General features: G+C 42.3%; 2 protein-coding genes across 2 annotated transcripts; both read left to right on the forward strand.

Moving 5' to 3' along the window:
• Positions 1 to 204: 204 nt before the first annotated feature.
• Positions 205 to 19,586, forward strand: LOC121562661 (mucin-5B-like). The gene is made up of 32 exons (XM_045217593.1): positions 205 to 371; positions 506 to 568; positions 687 to 889; positions 1,021 to 1,088; positions 1,594 to 1,708; positions 3,046 to 3,136; positions 3,323 to 3,426; positions 3,804 to 4,023; positions 4,295 to 4,420; positions 5,925 to 6,042; positions 6,485 to 6,623; positions 8,100 to 8,207; positions 8,560 to 8,638; positions 8,879 to 9,016; positions 9,294 to 9,458; positions 10,065 to 10,159; positions 10,614 to 10,740; positions 11,327 to 11,430; positions 11,709 to 11,860; positions 12,037 to 12,086; positions 12,227 to 12,327; positions 12,730 to 12,881; positions 12,991 to 13,129; positions 13,311 to 13,418; positions 14,974 to 15,153; positions 15,288 to 15,527; positions 16,587 to 16,743; positions 17,001 to 17,129; positions 17,371 to 17,521; positions 18,528 to 18,571; positions 18,680 to 19,427; positions 19,577 to 19,586. Exons 1-32 carry the CDS (start codon positions 302 to 304, stop codon positions 19,584 to 19,586), a joined length of 4,494 nt encoding a protein of 1,497 aa, XP_045073528.1. The 5' UTR covers positions 205 to 301.
• Positions 19,587 to 20,010: 424 nt separating this feature from the next.
• Positions 20,011 to 23,959, forward strand: LOC123486321 (mucin-2-like; the record flags this gene model as incomplete). Its single annotated transcript, XM_045217595.1, has 2 exons — positions 20,011 to 21,992; positions 23,779 to 23,959. Coding segments are annotated over 2 exons (2,163 nt in total), but the record flags the coding sequence as incomplete, so codon positions are not given.
• Positions 23,960 to 24,981: the final 1,022 nt, after the last annotated feature.

Consider the following 24,981-nt stretch of genomic DNA (forward strand, 5'->3'; position numbering starts at 1 on the left):
TCAGGAATATCGATAGTGATCTAAGGACTATTATGCTTAATACATTACCCAATGTCACTTACAGTGAAGTTAATCTGATCTCTGACAGACGGACAGAACAATGGTAACGCCTAAAGTTTGATCAGTCCCCTCCTTAAATACAGAGTCAACTATCCCAGCATCATCAAGGTGCTTCCCTGAGTGTAGGTACTTCCTTGAGTGTAGTAGTTTAAAAGCAGGTACCTGGTGCCATACATTATCAGTAGGAGCAGGTAGATTACCTGTTCAGGTGGACCAGGAGGACATCGTTAGAAGAACCATCATGGCACTCCAATGGGTAAAGCCGTGGATTGCTCTCCTCTTCGGACTGTCTGCTGCATATTCTGAGACTGGTAAGAAAATATAAGACAAGATATGATAAAATGCCATTTAATATCACCTTAGGATAATTCATGTAGCATAGTTTAGGAACTAAAGAGGAGCTGGACTAGAAGCTAAATAAGACTTGTTCCCTGTCTTTTTCCAGTTATGATTCCAGATATGACTTCCATTGGGAGTCTATATGATTCCAAACTGCAAATCTTGTCAGGTATTCTTTTTTACATATATGTTACCTAATACTCAAATATCTATATTATACTGTTATATTTTACATCTCATATTCAGACATGAATGGTGCAACTATACAGTACATTTCCCCCATGCAGCAGGAGTGAGTCCCACTCATAACGGGCAGGTCTGCAGCACATGGGGTAACTACCACTACAAAACCTACGATGGAGACTTCTTCCAGCTGCCCTACACCTGTAACCACGTGCTGACGTCGCTGTGTAAGAGCAGCAGCGGCTATGAGGCCTTCAACGTTCAGCTGCAGCGGGGAGAGGTAGACGGGCTGCCCACCATAACCAAGGTATTCCTTTGGGATCAGTCCTTTGATTGGTTTTTAAATTGCACTATGATTTTAATGTAAGGTGACCTTGAGATGTCCTGAAAGGCATCTGTCAAATAAAATGTATTATTATTATTTTTTTTTTTATTAAGGTGTCTTTGAAGCTGGATGGAACCTTCGTGGAACTGGCCAATGGTAACGTCAGTGTCAACGGAAAACAGTGAGTTCACAGTTCAGTCAACAAAGGCTCTTAGATGTGTAAAACCATTGGCTCTTAAATTTAGTGTAAAATAAATTGTAATAGAGGAAGCAAATTATAGGCGGTTTGTTACCACTTAACTACATCCAATGGAATTAATGTTATTCAGAGATCAATCTTATCAACTGTAGGGAAACAAAACGAATGGAGAGTTTTTTTAAATTTTTGCTTCAATTGCATTCAGTTGCTACTTTTGTACAAAGAATTCATACATTAAAAATTGTTTTTATTAATATCATGGATGTAGTGTTGGATCATAATTCTTTTTGCTGTTTTAACATAATCTACATAATGTCAGTTTCAACGGGCAACAGGGAGGTTCATCAGTGATCAGTGATCTAAAAGCATGAATTGTATAGCATTCAGAGGTAAAACTCTTTTTCTGAAGTTTAGTTGAACAATGTTGACCCTTGTTGGAATACCAACCCTTCCCTCTGATGAACACTGTATTGTTTTGTTCCCCTAGGGTCACCATACCATTTGGTCAGTTCAACGTCTTCATTGAGAGGACCGTTTCCTATGTGAAGATCACAGCCAAGCTGGGGTTAGTCGTCATGTGGAATGGACATGATTCCCTCTGGGTATGTGTTCAGTCTGCTTTACTCATTTCAATGTGTTTTCTGTCACACTACAGTGATATGCGGTTGTTTTACCTGCTTTGGTTCAATGCACTGATTGTAAGTCGCTCTGGATGAGAGTCTCTGCTAAATGTCAAATGTATGTGATGCTTTGCTGCAATATACTGGTCCTGATGAACACGGTCTATAGTTAGCTAGTGAATGTAGAGCAACATCAGTGTTAGTGGAACTGTTGGGATAAGAGTGGGAACATATCAGTGTTAGTGGAACTGTTGGGATAAGAGTGGGAACATATCAGTGTTAGTGGAACTGTTGGGATAAGAGTGGGAACATATCAGTGTTAGTGGAACTGTTGGGATAAGAGTGGGAACATATCAGTGTTAGTGGAACTGTTGGGATAAGAGTGGGAACATATCAGTGTTAGTGGAACTGTTGGGATAAGAGTGGGAACATATCAGTGTTAGTGGAACTGTTTGGATAAGAGTGGGAACATATCAGTGTTAGTGGAACTGTTGGGATAAGAGTGGGAACATATCAGTGTTAGTGGAACTGTTGGGATAAGAGTGGGAACATATCAGTGTTAGTGGAACTGTTGGGATAAGAGTGGGAACATATCAGTGTTAGTGGAACTGTTGGGATAAGAGTGGGAACTTATCAGTGTTAGTGGAACTGTTGGGATAAGAGTGGGAACATATCAGTGTTAGTGGAACTGTTGGGATAAGAGTGGGAACATATCAGTGTTAGTGGAACTGTTGGGATAAGAGTGGGAACATATCAGTGTTAGTGGAACTGTTGGGATAAGAGTGGGAACATATCAGTGTTAGTGGAACTGTTGGGATAAGAGTGGGAACATATCAGTGTTAGTGGAACTGTTGGGATAAGAGTGGGAACATATCAGTGTTAGTGGAACTGTTGGGATAAGAGTGGGAACAGAGAATGGTGTGAAGACGGTTTAAAAGGTTTTAACAACATGATGAGAGTTTAAAAGGTTTTAACAACATGATAAGAGTTTAAAAGGTTTTAACAACATGATAAGAGTTTAAAAGGTTTTAACAACATGATAAGAGTTTAAAAGGTTTTAACAACATGATAAGAGTTTAAAAGGTTTTAACAACATGATAGTTAGAGAGGGAGTAGCGAAATGCTTGTAGCACAGGTACAAGGAGTGGAATGTTAGCATAAACAGCCTGGTACCCAGGCTAGAACAGCCTCAACTCATGATGAAGTGTGTGAAATGTCAATACATATGAACTGCTGTAGGTGCATGTACAGCTGGCTGTATGTGAAATGGACATATTTGCAATGCGTTAAACCTCAGTCATCTTCCTTTGGTTTTATAGGTGGAGCTGAACTCAAAGTTCCAGAATCAGACGTGTGGGCTGTGTGGAGACTTCAACGGAGTCCAGATTTATGACGAGTTCATTAAGAATGGTAAACACAATCACCAAATGTCTTAGGGGGGGGCGGATTATGCTCCTGTTCTGCTTATGAATGTGTGGGTTCAATCTATGGCTTAGGAACAGGTCCTAAAGTATTTTACCATGTTAAGAAAGCGTTACAAAAAACACAAAACACATGATGACAGAGATAGATAAAACTCTGTTTCTTTTCCCACAGATGCTCATCTCAACATAATCGACTATGGTGATCTTTGGAAGATGAATGGCCCAACAGAGACCTGTACAGAAATCCCTGGTCCCAAGGAGCAGTGTGAAGACCAGGTATTTACACGTCTAGAGCTGAGCTGAACATTTAAGATTTCGTATTCATTACATTTAAACATGATTGTAAGATCTTGGAATGTCAGTTGAAATATCAATATCAACATCCTCATGGCTGACATTTGATCAGTACAAAATCCCCTCTATGTTGCCTCTAGTAATTTCTTCTTCTTCTCCTTCTTCTCCTTCTTCTTCTTCTTCTTCTTCTTCTTCTTCTTCTTCTTCTTCTTCTTCTTCTTCTTCTTCTTCTTCTTCTTCTTCTTCTTCTTCTTCTTCTTCTTCTTCTTCTTCTTCTTCTTCTTCTTCTTCTTCTTCTTCTTCTTCTTCTTCTTCTTCTTCTTCTTCTTCTTCTTCTTCTTCTTCTTCGTCCTTTTCAGACCGAACTTTGTGAGCAGCTTCTCACCAGCCTTGCCTTCAGTAGCTGTAAGGAGCTGATTGCCACAGACTCTTTCATCAAGGCCTGTGCAGCAGACATGTGTCACTGTGGCAACAGTAGCAGCAGTGCCACCTGCGCTTGCCCCACCATGTCAGAGTACTCCCGCCAGTGTGCTCACGCAGGGGGGAAACCCCAACAGTGGAAGACCGAGGAGTTCTGCTGTAAGGGAAATCTGTTTTGTCTTTGTATTGGAACAGTTCTGTTGGAACTCAAAGTAAACACTTTGGTCATGCAATAATGCTTTGCCTTAGGTCATCTGTAGTGTCTTCTTCTTCTTCGAGATGCTGGTATTTACATTTACGTGACGGAAAACTGAGGAGCAAATCCCAATTTCCACTTAGTTGATGTCAATAAAAGACTAAAGTGAAAATCTGAAGTAATGAAGACTTGGAAACAGATTTCTGATTAGGGTTATTTGTCTGTGTTGAGCAGTGGAGACGTGTCCTTTCAACATGGAGTACCAGGAGTGTGCTAGTCCCTGCACTGATACCTGCTCCAACCCAGAGAGGAACCAGCATTGTGAGGAACACTGCACCGACGGATGCTTCTGCCCTGCCGGTACATGCACTAATATACTGAATACAACATCATACGTCAGCAATGTAACTTTTTTAAAGTAGCAATAAAAAATATACAAATGTGATCTCACCGACGGATGCTTCTGCCCTGCCGGTACTGCACACTCACTGATTTTAACAGAGATGGGATCAAGTCACAATTTTGCAAGTCTCAAGTCTTAACTTTCGAGTCTCGAGTCAAGTCCCAAGTAATAATGGGTAAGTCCCAAGTTCCACAGCTCAGCTCCCTAATTTGGGGTTTCGAGTCCTCAAGTCAAAGGTTAAGTGTTTAATGCCAATTTCAATGCATCAGTGATTTTGGACCCACATGTTTTACAAACTGCCCCCAGAGCAACTTACAGGAGCAGTTTGGGTTAATTAAGTGCCTTGCTCAAGGGCACACTGACAGATTTTCACCTAGTCAGGTCAGGGATTCAAACCATTGACCTTTCAGTTACTGGCCCAATGCTCTTAACCAATAGGCTACCTGCCGCTTTGGTATGCAGATATTTTCTAAACAGGGCACATGGTTTTAAAGAAATTCTGGAAAAACTCCTGGCCCTAGGGAGGATGAAAATCCTGTCAAACTGCAGCAACCTTGTACTTAATATGAAATATGTTTGAAAACGACTTTCCGTTACCCATCAACCACTGCAATTGGACAATAGAAGTCACAGGGCGGAGCTTGCTTTATGCAGGTTTGCATCGTTGCAACTGCAATTAAAAAGTAACTCACACAGTCTATTTATGTCTTCAGTATTGTGTTGTTTGATTAATTTCAGTTAATCATTTTGGATTTAAAAGATCAAGGGAGCCTAGCCAGCAAGCCCAAGTTTGAATATAGCCTAAACCGAATTTGATCACATTCACATTTTCTCTAGAAACAAATAAATGGGCTATAAATTGGCTACATAACATTACCACATATTTCCCCTGGCCAGAGGGCAGGAGGGGACATTGGCTGTGGCCTATGCAGCTGGAGGCTGCAGTTGTTATCAGTAGTCTAGTTGATCAGACTGAGAAATAGTCCCATTTTCTTCCCCTATAGTTTAGGTGGAGGCTGCTGCAGCATTTCTGTCAAGGGTTCTTGCTTGTGTATGTCGGGAGTGATATGTTATCATGTTGGCTAAACAAATATCGGAGGACAGTGGAGCGGCACGCGCTTTGCTAGATTATGTGCTTTGTGCCCGTGAATCTGATTGGTCAAGTTATTATTATCAGGTGACTAAATGTATTTAATGTCATTTATGGAACCAGGTGACTAAATGTATTTAATGTCATTTATGGAACCAGGTGACTAAATGTATTTAATTTCATTCATGGAACAAGGTGACTAAATGTATTTAATGTCATTTATGGAACCAGGTGACTAAATGTACTTATTGTAATTTATGGGATCAGGTGACTAAATGTATTGAATGTAATTTATGGAACCAGGTGACTAAATGTATTGAATGTAATTTATGGAACCAGGTGACTAAATGTATTGAATGCCTTTCTCATAGGAACCGTGTTTGATGACCTCAATCTGACTGGCTGTGTAGCTGTGAACCAGTGCTCTTGTCTCCACAACGGACAGTCTTACCAGCCTGGACAATCATTCTCAAGAACATGCCAGACATGGTAAGAGCTGCACTGTATTTATATACACTGAATTATTGTGTGTGTGTGCGAGCCGGATGTGTTGAGCCGGATGTGTTGAGCTGGATGTGTTGAGCCGGATGTGTTGAGCTGGATGTGTTGAGCCGGATGTGTCGAGCCGGATGTGTCGAGCCGGATGTGTTGAGCTGGATGTGTTGAGCTGGATGTGTTGAGCCGGATGTGTTGAGCCGGATGTGTTGAGCTGGATGTGTTGAGCTGGATGTGTTGAGCTGGATGTGTTGAGCTGGATGTGTGCGTGTGTGTTGAGCTGGATGTGTTGAGCTGGATGTGTTGAGCTGGATGTGTTGAGCTGGATGTGTTGAGCTGGATGTGTGCGTGTGTGTCTATGTGTGTTGAGCTGGATGTGTGCGTGTGTGTCTATGTGTGTGTGCTGTAGGCTAAACTGACTGTCTCTCTCCATTAGTACCTGTAACCAAGGCCAGTGGAGTTGTACAGATCTAGATTGTCCAGCTACCTGCTCCATAGTGGGAGGTTCCCACATCACCACCTATGATGGGAAAGACTACACCTTCCATGGAGACTGCTCATATGTCCTGTCCAAGGTAGGGATCTAAACTAACGTATGGAGACTGCTCATATGTCCTGTCCAAGGTAGGGATCTAAACTAACGTATGGAGACTGCTCATATGTCCTGTCCAAGGTAGGGATCTAAACTAACGTATGGAGACTGCTCATATGTCCTGTCCAAGGTAGGGATCTAAACTAACATATGGAGACTGCTCCCGCTGTATGTCCAAGGTAGGGATCTAAACTAACGTATGGAGACTGCTCATATGTCCTGTCCAAGGTAGGGATCTAAACTAACGTATGGAGACTGCTCATATGTCCTGTCCAAGGTAGGGATCTAAACTAACATATGGAGACTGCTCCCGCTGTATGTCCAAGGTAGGGATCTAAACTAACGTATGGAGACTGCTCCCGCTGTATGTCCAAGGTAGGGATCTAAACTAACGTATGGAGACTGCTCCCGCTGTATGTCCAAGCTAGGGATCTAAACTAACGTATGGAGTGATATTAGTGCCAACAGAAATATTGAATACAAATTTGATTTCTTAACACAAATTATTAAATTCAGACTCCATTTCAGTTGGCACTGATATGACTCCATACTAATGCATACTGTATGTTTAGTAGATTTAACTCCTGACTCGCTAGCGAACATGTACTGGCCCACGAGCGGGCCACATCCGGCATAGATTGCGGCCGACCGGTGGCATCCACTTGCATTGGCGGTGCTTGTACATACCATTGCTATCACTATCCATATTCATCTCATAAATAAAATCTAACTTTTCAATCAAGTTGCACCATAATATACCCTGCCTCCATTCACACCCCTTGACCTTTTCCACATTTTGTTGTGTAACAGCCTGAATTAAAAATGGATTAAATAGTGTGTTTTTTTTGTCACTGGCCTACACACAATATCCCATAATGTCAAAGTGGAATTATGTTTTTCAAAAATTAATTTAAAAGAAAAAGCTGAAATGTCGAGTCAATAAGTATTCAACCCCTTTATTATGGCAAACCTTAAGTTCAGGAGTAAAAATGTGCTTAACAAGTCACATAATATATTGCATGGACTCACTCTGTGTGCAATAATAGTGTTTAACATGATTTTTGAGTGACTACCTCATCTCTGTACTCCACACATACAATTATCTGTAAGGTCCCTCAGTCGTGCAGTCAATTTCAAACACAGGTTCAACCACAAAGACCAGGGAGGTTTTCCAATGCCTCGCAAAGAAGGGCACCTATTGGTAGATGGGTACAAATTTAAAAAGCAGACATTGAATATCCCTGTTTTATTTTATTTTCTTCTTCTTCTTCTTCTTCTTCTTCTTATTATTTAATTCAGGTTGTAAGACAACAAAATGCAGAATAAGTCAAGGGGTATGAATACATTCTGAAGGAACTGTAATTCCCTAGAACTGAAAGTATGCAAGTAGTAAGTAGTGTGTTAAAAAAAAATGAGTTTCCTTAACTTTACTGTCATACCTTGTGCCAATTGTCCCCAGCAAACCAACAACACTGCTTTCACAGTCCTGGGTGACATAGTGAAATGTGGAAATACGGACACTGAGACCTGCCTAAAGGCTGTGACCCTGGTGATTCCAGAGTCCAAGGTAAGTTAGCCTCTCTGCAGTGACACACCCACCTGATAGTGTCATATTAAAATACATCAACATCAAACCATGTTGTATATGTTTAGAGAAAAAAAGCTCAACGTTGAGACTTCTCCTGCTGCCAGTAACTCTTATCACCACTTCAGGGCCAATTCTATTTCAATTCCAGTCAATTCAGGCAGTAAACTGAAATCCCAATTCCAATTCTCTTCATTGTTTTTCAGTGAGGAACATTTGGAATTGGTATTGGAATTAGGCTCTGGATAAGAGTTTCTGCTAAATGACTAAAATGTAAATGTAAATGTTTACTTTCTGTATTGAATGGAATTGACTCCACACTCCTTATCACCAGGGGAGTCTCTCGGTCGTCATCAAGGCCAGTGGAAGGGTCTTTGTCAACAAGATGTTTTCTCAGTTGCCGCTTTTCATGGGTGAGTTACTGCTTGATGGCAACTTGAGAAAAGGGATACAGAAATGTGATATCTGTCTATTTTATTTTTGTCATGAATCAGTATAAACTTCTGTTTGAAACCCACCAGACATGTCACCCATTGAGTTGTCTCTTTTTTCTTAGCATCATGTAACACCAATAGCATCCCACAACACAACGGGGGAGCTAAAAGTTAATGGTCCACCAGATTGTGACTAGAACTTGTGTATATTTTCCACAGCGAATGTAACAATCTTTCAGCCCTCTACGTTCTACATCGTTGTGCATACCTCTTATGGGCTGCGTCTAGAGGTCCAGCTAACTCCTATAATGCAGGTCTACATCATAGCTAGCAGCTCCCACAAGGAACAAACCCAGGGTATGTTTCTCTCAGTTCATTCAACGTCTTCGTGAAAGATAAGCGTCTTTGGGTCTTTGAAAAGCGCTATATAAATCCCATGCATTGTTATTATAAAAGCTGATTGGTTGTCAAACTATTGTTATTGTAATATACCACTTGTTTGGGGGGGTTCAGTCAAACCTCATCTGAAACAATTATTAATAAACTAACAATACTTGATGCATTGCATCTTTAGTCAATGTTAGTTTTAACCACTTTAATGAATCTGTTATATTGTTTTGTACCTCTTATCCAGGTCTTTGCGGAGACTTTAACAGCGTCCAAGCTGACGACTTCAGAACCATCAATGGACTGGTGGAAGGAACCGCTGTGACGTTCGCCAACACGTGGAAGACCAAAGCAAGCTGCCCTGATGTGACACAGAGCTTTGAGATCCCATGCAGTCTGAGTGTAGAGAACGGTACTCCTTCGACCTCTTTAAAAACACTAACGTATGTCTAATGCAGCGGTTCTCAAACTAGGGGTCGTGAACCATTGTGGGGTCGCCTGATATGAAAAAAGGGTCGCGGGAGAATTTCCAAAATACCCCAAAGTATATACACTGAACAAAATATAAACGCAAAACATGACAAGTGTTGGTCCCATGTTTCATGAGCTGAAATAAAAGATCCCAGAAATGTTCCATAAACACAAAAACGTATTTCTCTTAAATTTGGTGCACAAATTTGTTTAAATCCCTGTCAGTGAGCATTTCTCCTTTGCCAAGATAATCCATCCATCTGGGGTCAAAAAAAGGCCACTCTACCCCAGTGGTAGAAAAAGGATCACTCTACCCCAGTGGTAGAAAAAGGATCACTCTGTGCATAGATCAGAGTTTATTTTCTAACTAAACATTTGTATTGTTTGCTTATGTTTCGGCGTAGAGAGCCTTTATCAAGGCCTTGGGACACTTTTTGGGGATGACACTTACGTATGTCTACTGAGATGCACAGTAAAGCCTAGATAAAAACTCTTTGTACTTTGTGCTTAAATGTTAAATGTTGCTCATATCTCATATGTTTTACAGAGAGATATGCCAAGCACTGGTGCTCGATGCTGTCCGATCCTGCAGGAATATTTTCCCAATGCCACACTGAGATCAACCCAAAGTACTACAAGGAAGTAAGTATGATGATTTTAATTTGTCAAATGCTCTTTAATTACAGAGTTATCCCAAAGCTCTATCATTCAAGAAGTTCTATATTAAAATGTATCATTTTAATGTATTACTAAATGTAACCTAATGTAGATCTCAAAACATGTCATCAGATTTTTCAAGATGTTTTCAAATAGTATTGTCCTGTGCTTGTGTGTGATTTCAGAAAACAGTAGTTTTCTTCATTAACACATCACATAACTGAACTATCTTCTATTTCTCCTTCTCCTTCTCCTTCTCCTTCTTCTCCTTCTTCTTCTTCTTCTTCTTCTTCTTCTTCTTCTTCTTCTTCTTCTTCTTCTTCTTCTTCTTCTTCTTCTTCTTCTTCTTCTTCTTCTTCTTCTTCTTCTTCTTCTTCTTCTTCTTCTTCTTCTTCTTCTTCTTCTTCTTCTTCTTCTTCTTCTTCTTCTCTCCCTATAGATCTGCCTATATGACAGCTGTAACTGTGAGAGGAGTGAGGAGTGCATGTGTGCTGCGGTCTCCTCCTATGTCCGTGCATGTGCTGCTGCAGGTGTCCTGCTCAGTGGATGGAGAAACACCACCTGTGGTAAGATAAACATCAGAGAACCCCCAAAATGAATTAATGAATTAATGAAGGGTTTCCACTTATATTAACCCACTGTGTTCAGGGTTTCCCTTTATATTAACCCACTGTGTTCAGGGTTTCCCCTCCTATTAACCCACTGTGTTCAGGGTTTCCCCTTATATTAACCCACTGTGTTCAGGGTTTCCCCTTTATATTAACCCACTGTGTTCAGGGTTTCCCTTTATATTAACCCACTGTGTTCAGGGTTTCCACTTATATTAACCCACTGTGTTCAGGGTTTCCCCTTTATATTAACCCACTGTGTTCAGGGTTTCCCCTCCTATTTACCCACAGTGTTCAGGGTTTCCCCTCCTATTAACCCACTGTGTTCAGGGTTTCCCCTTATATTAACCCACTGTGTTCAGGGTTTCCCCTTTATATTAACCCACTGTGTTCAGGGTTTCCCCTCCTAATTACCCACTGTGTTCAGGGTTTCCCCTCCTAATTACCCACAGTGTTCAGGGTTTACCCTCTTATTTTAAAACAAAATAAAAGAAATACCCCAAAACATATAATGAAATGTTGAATCACCATACTGTTTCCACAGGGAAGTACACCTCTCTCTGCCCCGACACAATGGTCTATGACTACACCATGACCAGCTGTGACCGCACCTGTCGTTCACTGAGCCAGCCAGACTTTACCTGCCAGGTACATTCACATGGACATCTCATTTCTATCACTTTTATTTATTTAATATTATTATTATTATTCATTTTATTAATGTCTTGGTGTCTAAGATTGTTGTTGTCTTGTTGTTGTTGTTGTTGTTGTTGTGTATGTTGTTGTTGTGTATGTTGTTGTTGTCTTTGTTGTGGTTTTGCTGTTGTTGTCTTGTTGTTGTTGTGTATGTTGTTGTTGTAGTTGCAGACATGCCCAAAGTAATTTCCCCTCAGGGATAAAATAACATTTTAAATTGAATTGAACAGTTAGACCATGTGCCTGTGGATGGCTGTGGCTGTGCAGAGGGAACCTACCTGAATGACCAGGGAGACTGTGTCCCTGCCTCACTCTGCTCCTGCTACTATGGAGGCACGGTAGTACCCCCTGGAGAGGCCACCAGGATCTATGGGGCTACTTGGTGAGGACTTGCTTGGCATGTGAAAGAAAATCTCAGAAAATCAGATGGTCTTCTTTGTCGTGGCTCTATTCAAATATTTAGAAATCGACTGTCTTCTTCTCAAGTCTTGGTTTACTGCAAGAGGCATGCTAAACCATGCTTAACCCCCTCCTCTTGTACCCCTCTTAACCACCCAGCTCATGCAGACATGGGAAATTAAGCTGTGTTGGAGAACAAAAACATTCATGTGAGTACGACGAAATTCGGAAACACATCTTTATTTGCCAAATACAGCAAATCACTTCACAACCAAGACTCTATAGTTGAGTCATGAACAAGGAAGTTGAGTCCCTACTAACGTATAAAGCCTACTTTTGTTCCCTACAGCCTGTGAAGAACCAATGGGTTTCTTCAACTGCTCCAGTGCAGGGCCCGGAGCCAAGGGCTCAGAGTGCCAGAAGAGCTGTCAAACACTAGACAGTCAATGTGTAAGTCTACAATGGGACATGCCTTACAACACGTTTAATAAAAACATGCCTTACAACACATTTTAATAAAAACATACAAGGACAATGTTATGTTACCACAGTCTCAGATTGATCAAATTATTTATAACCTTAGACATAGCTAGGCCCAGGATCCAAACGACATCCTCCGATGGTGCACTGAGATTGACTTTTTAGAAGGTTTCTGTTTGAGCAGACATCTGTAACGTTTACAGAGAACCTGATCTCCATGAACATCAAGGAGATCATCTTTAAAAGTCCTTTAAAAACACTTGATCCATTTGACAAATAATGCCCACATGTCATTCCCAGGGACATACAGGCACACTGTCAACTTAAATATCAGTCCTTCCCTATTTCATGTCATTTCATTGTGTGTTCCAGATCAGTGCAGACTGTGTATCAGGCTGTGTTTGTCCTGCTGGTCTGCTGTCTGATGGAAATGGAGGATGCATCGAGGAGGACCTATGTCCCTGTTCTCACAATGGAGTCTACTACCAACCTGGACAGACACTCAAAGTAGACTGCAATACCTGGTAACATCGGCTTCTGCCCCTCCTCTTCCTCTTTTGGATATTTTCAAATACAAGTGTCAAATGTTTCCCTCTATAATCTTGACATGTGATCATGTTTGCATCACTGTAGCACTTGCAAAGGGAGGAAATGGCATTGTACCAATAACCAGTGTGATGGGATGTGTGCCATATATGGGGATGGGCATTTCATCACTTTTGATGAGGAAAGGTTCACTTTCAATGGAGATTGTGAATACACTCTTACTCAGGTAGGGCAATACTCATTAGCATTTATGATTAAGGAACAATACTTTGATTTGATTTTGTATTTTAATAAAAACCCTACTTTATGTACGGTCCACATATTTTCTAATTATTGATCAATATATAGTAATGATAATAACTAAGCGTTAAAGGTTTTCTGATTCTGTGTTGTAATACATCCTGCAGGATTACTGCAGCAACAATCCAAACGGTACCTTTAGAGTGATCACGGAGAACATTCCCTGTGGAACCACTGGCACCACCTGTTCCAAGGCCATCAAGCTCTTCTTGGGGGTAGGAACCGCTGTTCATAAACGGCTTCATAAATGCATTAAAGGTGTAATAGACAAGTCCGGACATTTGGCACAATGTCGACGGCGGTGGCAGCGAATGTAATTGCATTGCTGAAGTCTATGCGTTTTTGCTAGCAGGCTAGATTGACTGACAGAGTGCCTGCTTAGAATTGTCTTCGAGCAGAATTGATAGCAGCACAAAACCCCCATATGTATTTGTACATTAGAATTTAAAATCGACATGTTGTATCTGTGTACAAACTGGGTAGTGTAAAACCCAGCACCACCACATTGTAACCCTGGACAGTGTAACCCTGGATAGTGTAACCCTGGATAGTGTAACCCTGGACAGTGTAACCCTGGATAGTGTAACCCTGGATAGTGTAACCCTGGACAGTGTAACCCTGGATAGTGTAACCCTGGATAGTGTAACCCTGGATAGTGTAACCCTGGATAGTGTAACCCTGGATAGTGTAACCCTGGATAGTGTAACCCTGGACAGTGTAACCCTGGATAGTGTAACCCTGGACAGTGTAACCCTGGACAGTGTAACCCTGGATAGTGTAACCCTGGACAGTGTAACCCTGGACAGTGTAACCCTGGATAGTGTAACCCTGGACAGTGTAACCCTGGATAGTGTAACCCTGGACAGTGTAACCCTGGACAGTGTAACCCTGGATAGTGTAACCCTGGACAGTGTAACCCTGGATAGTGTAACCCTGGACAGTGTAACCCTGGACAGTGTAACCCTGGATAGTGTAACCCTGGACAGTGTAACCCTGGACAGTGTAACCCTGGACAGTTTAACCCTGGATAGTGTAACCCTGGATAGTGTAACCCTGGATAGTGTAACCCTGGACAGTGTAACCCTGGACAGTGTAACCCTGGACAGTGTAACCCTGGATAGTGTAACCCTGGACAGTGTAACCCTGGACAGTGTAACCCTGGATAGTGTAACCCTGGACAGTGTAACCCTGGACAGTGTAACCCTGGATAGTGTAACCCTGGACAGTGTAACCCTGGATAGTGTAACCCTGGACAGTTTAACCCTGGATAGTGTAACCCTGGACAGTGTAACCCTGGATAGTGTAACCCTGGATAGTGTAACCCTGGATAGTGTAACCCTGGATAGTGTAACCCTGGACAGTGTAACCCTGGATAGTGTAACCCTGGATAGTGTAACCCTGGATAGTGTAACCCTGGACAGTGTAACCCTGGACAGTGTAACCCTGGATAGTGTAACCCTGGACAGTGTAACCCTGGATAGTGTAACCCTGGATAGTGTAACCCTGGATAGTGTAACCCTGGATAGTGTAACCCTGGATAGTGTAACCCTGGATAGTGTAACCCTGGATAGTGTAACCCTGGACAGTGTAACCCTGGACAGTGTAACCCTGGATAGTGTAACCCTGGACAGTGTAACCCTGGATAGTATAACCCTGGATAGTGTAACCCTGGACAGTGTAACCCTGGACAGTGTAACCCTGGACAGTGTAACCCTGTCTACTAGTCTTACATTAGCAATAAAATGAACACATTCTGTTTCTTTCTTTCAGAACAATGAGATCATACTGGCAGATGAATCTGTAAAAGTGATCAAACAAGAGAATGGGGTAGACGTGCCATACCAGGTCCACTCTATCGGTCTGTATGTTGTTGTTGAGGCTGAAAATGGCCTGATCCTCATGTGGGATAAGAAGAATAGCCTGTTTATCAAACTCAGCTCGACTTTCCAGGTGAGTGACTAGAATAGGACATATTCAACCAGTGACTGCACTGTATATTTGTTTAGCAATTGATCAAAGGGAATAGGGGAGTGTACTCATAATTAAACATGTGATGTTATATTAACCATGTTCTCTCCTTCCAGGGCCAAGTGTGTGGTCTGTGTGGAAACTACGACGGTAATGGAAAGAACGACTTCACGTCCAGAAACCAGGAAGTGGTTGTTGACGCTCTGGAGTTTGGGAACAGCTGGAAAGTGTCAACTAGTTGCCCCAACGCTGATGTCATAAAGAACCCATGCGCTTTAAGATCATACAGGGAGTCCTGGTCTCTGAAACGTTGCAGCATCATCACCAGTAAAGTGTTCGCAGCCTGCCACTCAGAGGTACAGTAAACAGCAGATACTAGTCAAGATAGATTCAACACTTTATTGCCATACCAACCAAAGTTGTTAGGAAGTTGACGTAGTGCAGCTCAAAAAACAAAGACAAAAAGATACAGATATAGATACGTTCATTTGCATAACCTATACATACAATAGAGAGTACAGCAGATACATTCTGGGGGGGGGGTTACATATGGAATTGTTTTAAGATGGTCATACCATTGATCATTTAGCTATTTGATTTAGAAATGTAGGACCCCTTTAGGTTTCAAAAAAAAATATATAAAAAATATTTGATAAAATATTGAATTTGGCCTTTACTACTGTAGCCCATAGAAACACATTGAATAACACTTTCATAAATGGCAAAAAAAAATACAGTCAAAAAATAAATCATAAGGAATGAAGTTTTGAAGTGTCTGACGTATATTTAGGAGATATAAGAAACCTCAGGTTGTAGCCTCTGAAGATATCTTTAGCACAAAGATGCAATGCTTATTTCCTGTCTTTTACATTTTGGGGTGGTTGTCATGGTAATGGCAGGTCATGTGCAAAACCCCCACTTTAGAGAAAAAAACATCAGATCTGAGCAGGTCGCATGGAGAATCGGGTTTGAATCAGGTTTGAGATCCACATATGGAAGTGGTATAAATCAGAGCTCAAAAGATCAGATTCCATGTTTTTTGTTGTTGTTGTTGCTGTTTACACATTAAGGACAAGATCAGATAGGTATCAGATATACAAATAATTGGTAAAATATCTGAATTGGACTGCCTGTGTAAACGCAGCCATAGTGACAGTGCATAAGTACAATAATATAGTTAAGGCTTCAACAAGAGTTCATAGACTTCACAGGGTCAATATGGTTAATGCTTCAACAAGAGTTCATAGACTTCACAGGGTCAATATGGTTAATGCTTCAACAAGAGTTTATAGACTTCACAGGGTCAATATGGTTAATGCATCATCATCATCATCAGGAGTTCATCTGTAGTCTGTTCAACAAGCAAGGCAATGCATTGAATAAATAAATGATGGCTAAATGCATCTTCCTAAAAGGTGGACCCCACCCCATTCCATGATGCCTGTGTGAGGGACTCGTGTGCCTGTGACACTGGGGGAGACTGTGAATGTTTCTGTACTGCTGTAGCAGCCTACGCCCAGGCCTGCAACGAGGCAGGGGCTTGTATCAGGTGGAGAACACCAGATATCTGCCGTGAGTCATTTGCTTTGAGTGGGACAATTGATTGATGGATAGGTGGGATTGTTTTTGCTATTGGGGCGAAATACTGATTTGTATGTGTAACTGTTTAATCATTCCTCGTTTGGGACCCTGGTTAAAATGTAACATGTTTTAATTTCCCCAGCTGTGTTCTGTGATTTCTACAACCCTATTGGTGACATGTTTTAATTTCCCCAGCTGTGTTCTGTGATTTCTACAACCCTATTGGTGACATGTTTTAATTTCCCCAGCTCTGTTCTGTGATTTCTACAACCCTATTGGTGAGTGTGAGTGGCATTATCAGCCGTGTGGAGACCCCTGTATGAAGACCTGCAGGAATCCCTCAGGAACATGCTCCAGTCAGATCCCTGCACTGGAAGGTAACTAACAGCCCTTCATAACAGCTTGGGCCTTTGATTTAGACCATATTACATGCCAAGTTGTAAAACAAATGTACAGTATAAAATATGTAATGACTCCTCCTCCCTTGTCTATCTATACTGAAAAACTAAACACAAAATATTTAAATATCGTATCCAGCTTTGGTGTTAGAACTAGATACCATGAGCATGTTCTAATCTGTGCCGGTGTCCTGGATTAAATTGACTGTTTATCTTAAAGGTTGCTATCCAAAATGTCCTCCGGACCAGCCTTATTTAGAAGAAAGTACCATGAAGTGTGTCCCTATCAAGAAGTGTGGTTGCTACGATGGAGATGGAACACATTACAACGAGGATGACGTTATACCTTCCAAGGAGAACTGTCAGAGATGGTATGTTTTTATATCAGCATTTTGACATATACATAGATACTGTATTTACATTACATAGTATTTAACATGGTTGGTATATTTCTATATACCTATGTTTCTGGTGAGATAAGGCGATGTCAATGGTCCCCCTACAAAGACGTTTTCCTACCATTCAACTGATTTAGCTTTTCAAAGATTGGGATTTGACCTGTTAATATCTTATTGGGATTTTACCTGTTAATACCTTATTGGGATTTGACCTGTTAATACCTTATTGGGATTTGACCTGTTAATACCTTATTGGGATTTGACCTGTTAATACCTTATTGGGATTTGACCTGTTAATACCTTATTGGGATTTGACCTGTTAATACCTTATTGAGATTTGACCTGTTAATACCTTATTGGGATTTGACCTGTTAATACCTTATTGGGATCTGACCTCTTTATACCTTATTGGGATTTGACCTGTTAATACCTTATTGGGATCTGATATGTTAATACCTTATTGGGATCTGACCTGTTAATACCTTATTGGGATCTGACCTGTTAATACCTTATTGGGATTTGACCTCTTAATACCTTATTGGGATCTGACCTGTTAATACCTTATTGTGAACATACTCCTGAGTGGCGCAGTGGTCTAAGGCACTGCATCGCAGTGCTAACTGTGCCACTAGAGATCCTGGTTCGAATCCAGGCTCTGTCGCAGCCGGCCGCGACCGGGAGACTCATGGGCGGCGCACAATTGGCCCAGCGTCGTCCAGGGTAGGGGAGGGAATGGCCGGCCGGGATGTAGCTCAGTTGATAGAGCATGGCGTTTGCAACGCCAGGGTTGCGGGTTCGATTCCCACGGGGGGCCAGTATAAAAAAATATGTATTCACTAACTGTAAGTCGCTCTGGATAAGAGCGTCTGCTAAATGACTAAAATGTAAATGTAAACATATAACAGTGCTTTCAAATCATAACAAATAACATCTTATTCGACTTTCAAAGGTACTAAAACCCCCTGCTTTCTTTTTCAAGTCTTTGCTCATCAACTAAGGCCAATTGCAGCTATGATATCGAAGGTAAGGAAAACTGTTACAAACTGAAACATTAGCCTTCATTACCAAGAAGGTAACATGACAAGATGATTACATGATAATAACTTGTTCACTGTGAAAATCATATTGCAGCCTGCCATTGTATATACGACGGCAGAACATACCCGTATGGAGCTATCGTATATAACACAACTGACGGTGATGGGACCTGTATTACTGCCATCTGCAAAACCAACGGAACCATTGTCCGGAATATGAAACCCTGCCCCGGCACCACAACTCCACCTAGTGTTACAACAACACAGATATCCACCCAAGCACCGACCACAACAGTATTTGTTTTCTCAACTCCTACCACTGCCCAAACAACAACTCCTACCACTAACCCAACAACTACTACGACTACCTCAACAACAAAACCTACCACTACCCCCACAACAACCCTCACTTCAACACCAACCACTCCACCCACTTCTACTCCACACTGCCTGATCTGTGAATGGTCAGACTGGATTAACAATCATTATCCTTCAATTGGACCAGAAGGAGGAGATTTCGAAACCATAGATATTTGCAGTGAACCCAAGGAAGTACAATGCAGAGCCAAAGAATTCATTGATGTTCCTTTGGCCGACCTAGGTCAAAAGGTTGAATGCAATTCCTCGGTTGGACTGATATGCCGCAACAAGGATCAAGGCATCCCACCAATATGCTACAACTATGAAATCAGAGTCAAATGTTGTGTTGTTTGTGGGACAACTACCACCTCAGAAAGGCCCACAACACCTACTACCACTGAAATAACAACCACTAGGCCAACAACTACCCCAACAACAACCACAATAACAACCCCTACCCCCACAACAACCATTACACCAACAACAACAACAACACCCACTACCCCAACAACAACCCCTACCACTACCCCAACAACCACAACAACAACCCCTAGCCCCACAACAACCCCTACTTCAACACCAACCACTCCACCCACTTCTACTCCACACTGCCTGATCTGTGAATGGTCAGACTGGATTGACAAACATTATCGTTCAAATGGACCAGAAGGAGGAGATTTCGAAACCATAGATATTTGCATTGAACCCAAGGAAGTACAATGCAGAGCCAAAGAAAACATTGATGTTCCTTTGGCCGACCTAGGTCAAAAGGTTGAATGCAATTCCTCGGTTGGACTGATATGCCGCAACAAGGATCAAGGCATCCCACCAATATGCTACAACTATGAAATCAGAGTCAAATGTTGTGTTGTTTGTGGGACAACTACCACCTCAGAAAGGCCCACAACACCTACTACCACTGAAATAACAACCACTAGGCCAACAACTACCCCAACAACAACCACAATAACAACCCCTACCCCCACAACAACCATTACACCAACAACAACAACAACACCCACTACCCCAACAACAACCCCTACCACTACCCCAACAACAACAACAACTACCCCAACAACAAGCACCACAGAAAGTCCAACAACCACAACTAAGACAACAACCCCATCCACAACAACAACAGTAACAGAGGAATTTACAACTGGTCCAGAATCAACAACCCCCACAACAACAACAACCATTACACCAACAACACCCACAACACCCACTACACCAACAACACCCACAACAACCACTACACCAACAACACCCACAACAACCACTACACCAACAACAACAACTACTACTACTACAACCACAACAACTACTAAGACAACAGCGTATTCCACAACAAGTGAAACAACAGAAGAAATTACAACTGGTCCAGAATCAACAACAACCACAACAAACCCTACCACTACCCCAACTACTACCACAACAACAACCCCATCTACGACTACCTCTGAGGAAACGACAACAACGACCCCAACAACAACCACAATAACAACCCCTACCCCCACAACAACCATTACACCACCACCAACAACAACACCCACTTCCCCAACAACAACCCCTACCACTACACAACCAACAACAACAACACCCACTACCCCAACAACAACAACAACAACTACCCCAACAACAAGCACCACAGAAAGTCCAACAACCACAACTAAGACAACAACCCCATCCACAACAACAACAGTAACAGAGGAATTTACAACTGGTCCAGAATCAACAACACCCACAACAACCACTACACCAACAACAACAACTACTACTACTGCAACCACAACAACAACAACCACCACAGAAAGTCCAACAACTACTAAGACAACAGCGTATTCCACAACAAGTGAAACAACACAAGAAATTACAACTGGTCCAGAATCAACAACACCCACAACAACCCCTACCACTACCCCAACTACTACCACAACAACAACCCCATCTACGACTACCTCTGAGGAAACGACAACAGCCACCACCAAAGCCCCTACCACAACAACACCCACAACAACCCCTACCACTACCCCAACAACAACCACAACAACCCCTACCCCCACAACAACCCCTACTTCAACACCAACCACTCCACCCACTTCTACTCCACACTGCCTGATCTGTGAATGGTCAACCTGGATTGACAAACATTATCCTTCAATTGGACCAGAAGGAGGAGATTTCGAAACCATAGATATTTGCAGTAAACCCAAGGAAGTACAATGCAGAGCCAAAGAAAGATTTGATGTTCCTTTGGCCGACCTAGGTCAAAAGGTTGAATGCAATCCCTCGGTTGGACTGATATGCCGCAACAAGGATCAAGGCATCCCACCAATATGCTACAACTATGAAATCAGAGTCAAATGTTGTGTTGTTTGTGGGAATGAGACAACTACCACCTCAGAAAGGACCACAACACCTACTACCACTGAAATAACAACCACTAGGCCAACAACTACCCCAACAACAACCACAATAACAACCCCTACCCCCACAACAACCATTACACCAACAACAACAACAACACCCACTACCCCAACAACAACAACAACTACCCCAACAACAACACCCACTACCCCAACAACAACAACAACTACCCCAACAACTACAACAACTAACCCAACAACAACCACAATAACAACCCCTACCCCCACAACAACCATTACACCACCACCAACAACCACAACAACTACCCCAACAACAAGCACCACAGAAAGTCCAACAACCACAACTAAGACAACAACCCCATCCACAACAACAACAGTAACAGAGGAATTTACAACTGGTCCAGAATCAACAACACCCACAACAACCACTACACCAACAACAACAACTACTACTACTGCAACAACAACAACAACAACCACCACAGAAAGTCCAACAACAACTAAGACAACAGCGTATTCCACAACAAGTGAAACAACAGAAGAAATTACAACTGGTCCAGAATCAACACCACCCACAACAACTCCTACCACTACCCCAACTACTACCACAACAACAACCCCATCTACGACTACCTCTGAGGAAACAACAACAGCCACCACCAAAGCCACTACCACAACAACAACAACACTGACTACACAAACACCACAATACAACAACCGCACCACAAAGAAATAACAACTTGACAATACAGACAGAAAAACTACTACACCAACCCCAACAACTACTACTACTACACCACAACAACAACCCCTACCACAACCCACAACAACTACCCCAACAACACACCCCACTACAACTACCCCAGGACCCAACAACACCCACAACGACCCCAACAACAACCACAATAACAACCACTACCCCAACCACAACAACCATTACTACCACCAACAACAACAACACCCACAAAATTCCCCAACTGAACAACCCCAACAACCACTACACAACCACCAACAACAACACCCACATCCCCAACAACAACAACAACAACAACTACCCCAACAACAAGCACCACAGAAAGTCCAACAACCACAACTAAGACAACAACCCCATCCACAACAACAACAGTAACAGAGGAATTTACAACTGGTCCAGAATCAACAACACCCACAACAACCACTACACCAACAACAACAACTACTACTACTACAACCACAACAACAACAACCACCACAGAAAGTCCAACAACAACTAAGACAACAAAATATTCCACAACAAGTGAAACAACAGAAGAAATTACAACTGGTCCAGAATCAACACCACCCACAACAACTCCTACCACTACCCCAACTACTACCACAACAACAACCCCATCTACGACTACCTCTGAGGAAACGACAACAGCAACCACCAAAGCCCACCACAACAACAATAACAACCCCTACCCTACCCACAACAACCAACCACAACAACAACAACAAACTACCCCAACAACAACACCACTACCACAACAACAACCAACACACAAAGTCCAACAACCACTACTACCCAGACAACAACTCCAATCCACAACAACAACAGCAACAAGAACCCCATCTACGACTACCTCTGAGGAAACGACAACAGCCACAACAAAGCCACTACCACAACAACAACAACAACCACTACCACTACCCCAACAACCACAACAACAACAACTACTCAACACCAACAACCACCCACCTACACACCCCACAGACGACAACCTAAAGACCAGAACCATGCAGTAAAACCCGAAGTACAAACCAAAGAACCGCGACCTACAACAACCTCACTATACCGCAACAACACCCACAACACACACCACAACTACACCAACAAACCCACAACACCCACTACTACCAACAACAACCACAAGCAACAACTACCCCAACAACAACCACTAATACTACAACCCCAACCCCCACAACAACCATTACAGACCAACACCCACAACAACTACCACTACTCCACAACTACTACCCCAACAACAACCCAAGCAACTACGACAACACCCACAACAACCATTACACCACCACCAACAACAACACCCACTTCCCCAACAACAACAACAACAACAACTACCCCAACAACAAGCACCACAGAAAGTCCAACAACCACAACTAAGACAACAACCCCATCCACAACAACAACAGTAACAGAGGAATTTACAACTGGTCCAGAATCAACAACACCCACAACAACCACTACACCAACAACAACAACTACTACTACTACAACCACAACAACAACTCCTACCACAACAACAACTAAGACAACAAAATATTCCACAACAAGTGAAACAACAGAAGAAATTACAACTGGTCCAGAATCAACACCACCCACAACAACCCCTACCACTACCCCAACTACTACCACAACAACAACCCCATCTACGACTACCTCTGAGGAAACGACAACAGCCACCACCAAAGCCCCTACCACAACAACAACAACAACCCCTACCACTACCCCAACTACTACCACAACAACAACCCCATCTACGACTACCTCTGAGGAAACGACAACAGCCACCACAAAAGCCCCTAACTACAAAAACAAAAAAACAAAAAAAAACCACAACAACAACCCCATCTACGACTACCTTTGAGGAAACGACAACAGCCACCACCAAAGCCCCTACCACAACAACAGGATTCACTGTCATCACAAACCAACACAACATAAAAGGCTCCTACCACTACCCCACAACAACAACTCCTACCACTACCCCAACCCCAACTCCTACCACTACCCCAACCCCAACTCCTACCACTACCCCAACCCCAACTCCTACCACTACCCCAACAACAACTCCTACCACTACCCCAACAACAACTCCTACCACTACCCCAACAACAACTCCTACCACTACCCCAACCCCAACTCCTACCACATTATGTTTTTGCACATATAAAAAACAATATTTCCCTGCTGGTAAGTGATAGCTTCCTTCATTAAAATGATCAAATCTGACTACATAATGCATTCATACACTTCATTTAATATCTATTTGTTACTAATAATATGTTTTTGTTTAGGTTCCTTGATATACAACGAGACTGACGGGGCAGGCTGGTGTTTCACCTCTTACTGTAACTCAAGTTGTATTGTTGAGAAACAAGCCAGACCGTGTCCATCTCCGACCCCAACTACAGTCAGCACTGTCTCAACTACAGTCAGCACTGTCTCAACTACAGTCAGCACTGTCTCAACTACAACAGAAGCTACACGTTCTACAACATCTAGATTGTCCCCGACTACACCTTCCAGAGGCTGTGAATATGTCAATCCACCAAGAAAGGTAATGAAATAAAGTTTCGACAGAATAATTGTGTTTCTCAGTTCATAGGTAGTACATGTCTCAGTAAGATGGCGGTGTGTTTCTCAGTTCATAGTGTTGTGTAGCGCTCAGTTCATAGTGTTGTGTAGTACGTAGTTTGTTTCCTTTCAGGACTAAAACATACATTTTCGACTTTAGGATGGTGAAACTTGGAAAACAGGCAACTGCACAACTCAAACGTGCAACAGGGGTGTAATTACCACAACGTATGTGGTCTGTGAGTCTGTACAACCGCCTGTGTGTGAAAATGGATTTCCACCAGTGAAAGTCTATGACGAATCAGGTTGCTG

Source organism: Coregonus clupeaformis, unplaced genomic scaffold (assembly GCF_020615455.1).
Source record: "Coregonus clupeaformis isolate EN_2021a unplaced genomic scaffold, ASM2061545v1 scaf1137, whole genome shotgun sequence".
Taxonomy (NCBI): Eukaryota; Metazoa; Chordata; class Actinopteri; order Salmoniformes; family Salmonidae; genus Coregonus; species Coregonus clupeaformis.

Excerpts from the sequence above, each read along its gene's own strand:
- LOC121562661 (XM_045217593.1), top strand. The coding sequence starts at position 302 with ATGGCACTCCAATGGGTAAAGCCGTGGATTGCTCTCCTCTTCGGACTG. Across the intron at positions 1,709-3,045 it reads ATGGACATGATTCCCTCTGG|GTGGAGCTGAACTCAAAGTT; the intron begins GTATGTGTTCAG and ends TTGGTTTTATAG. Across the intron at positions 10,741-11,326 it reads ATGGAGAAACACCACCTGTG|GGAAGTACACCTCTCTCTGC; the intron begins GTAAGATAAACA and ends CTGTTTCCACAG.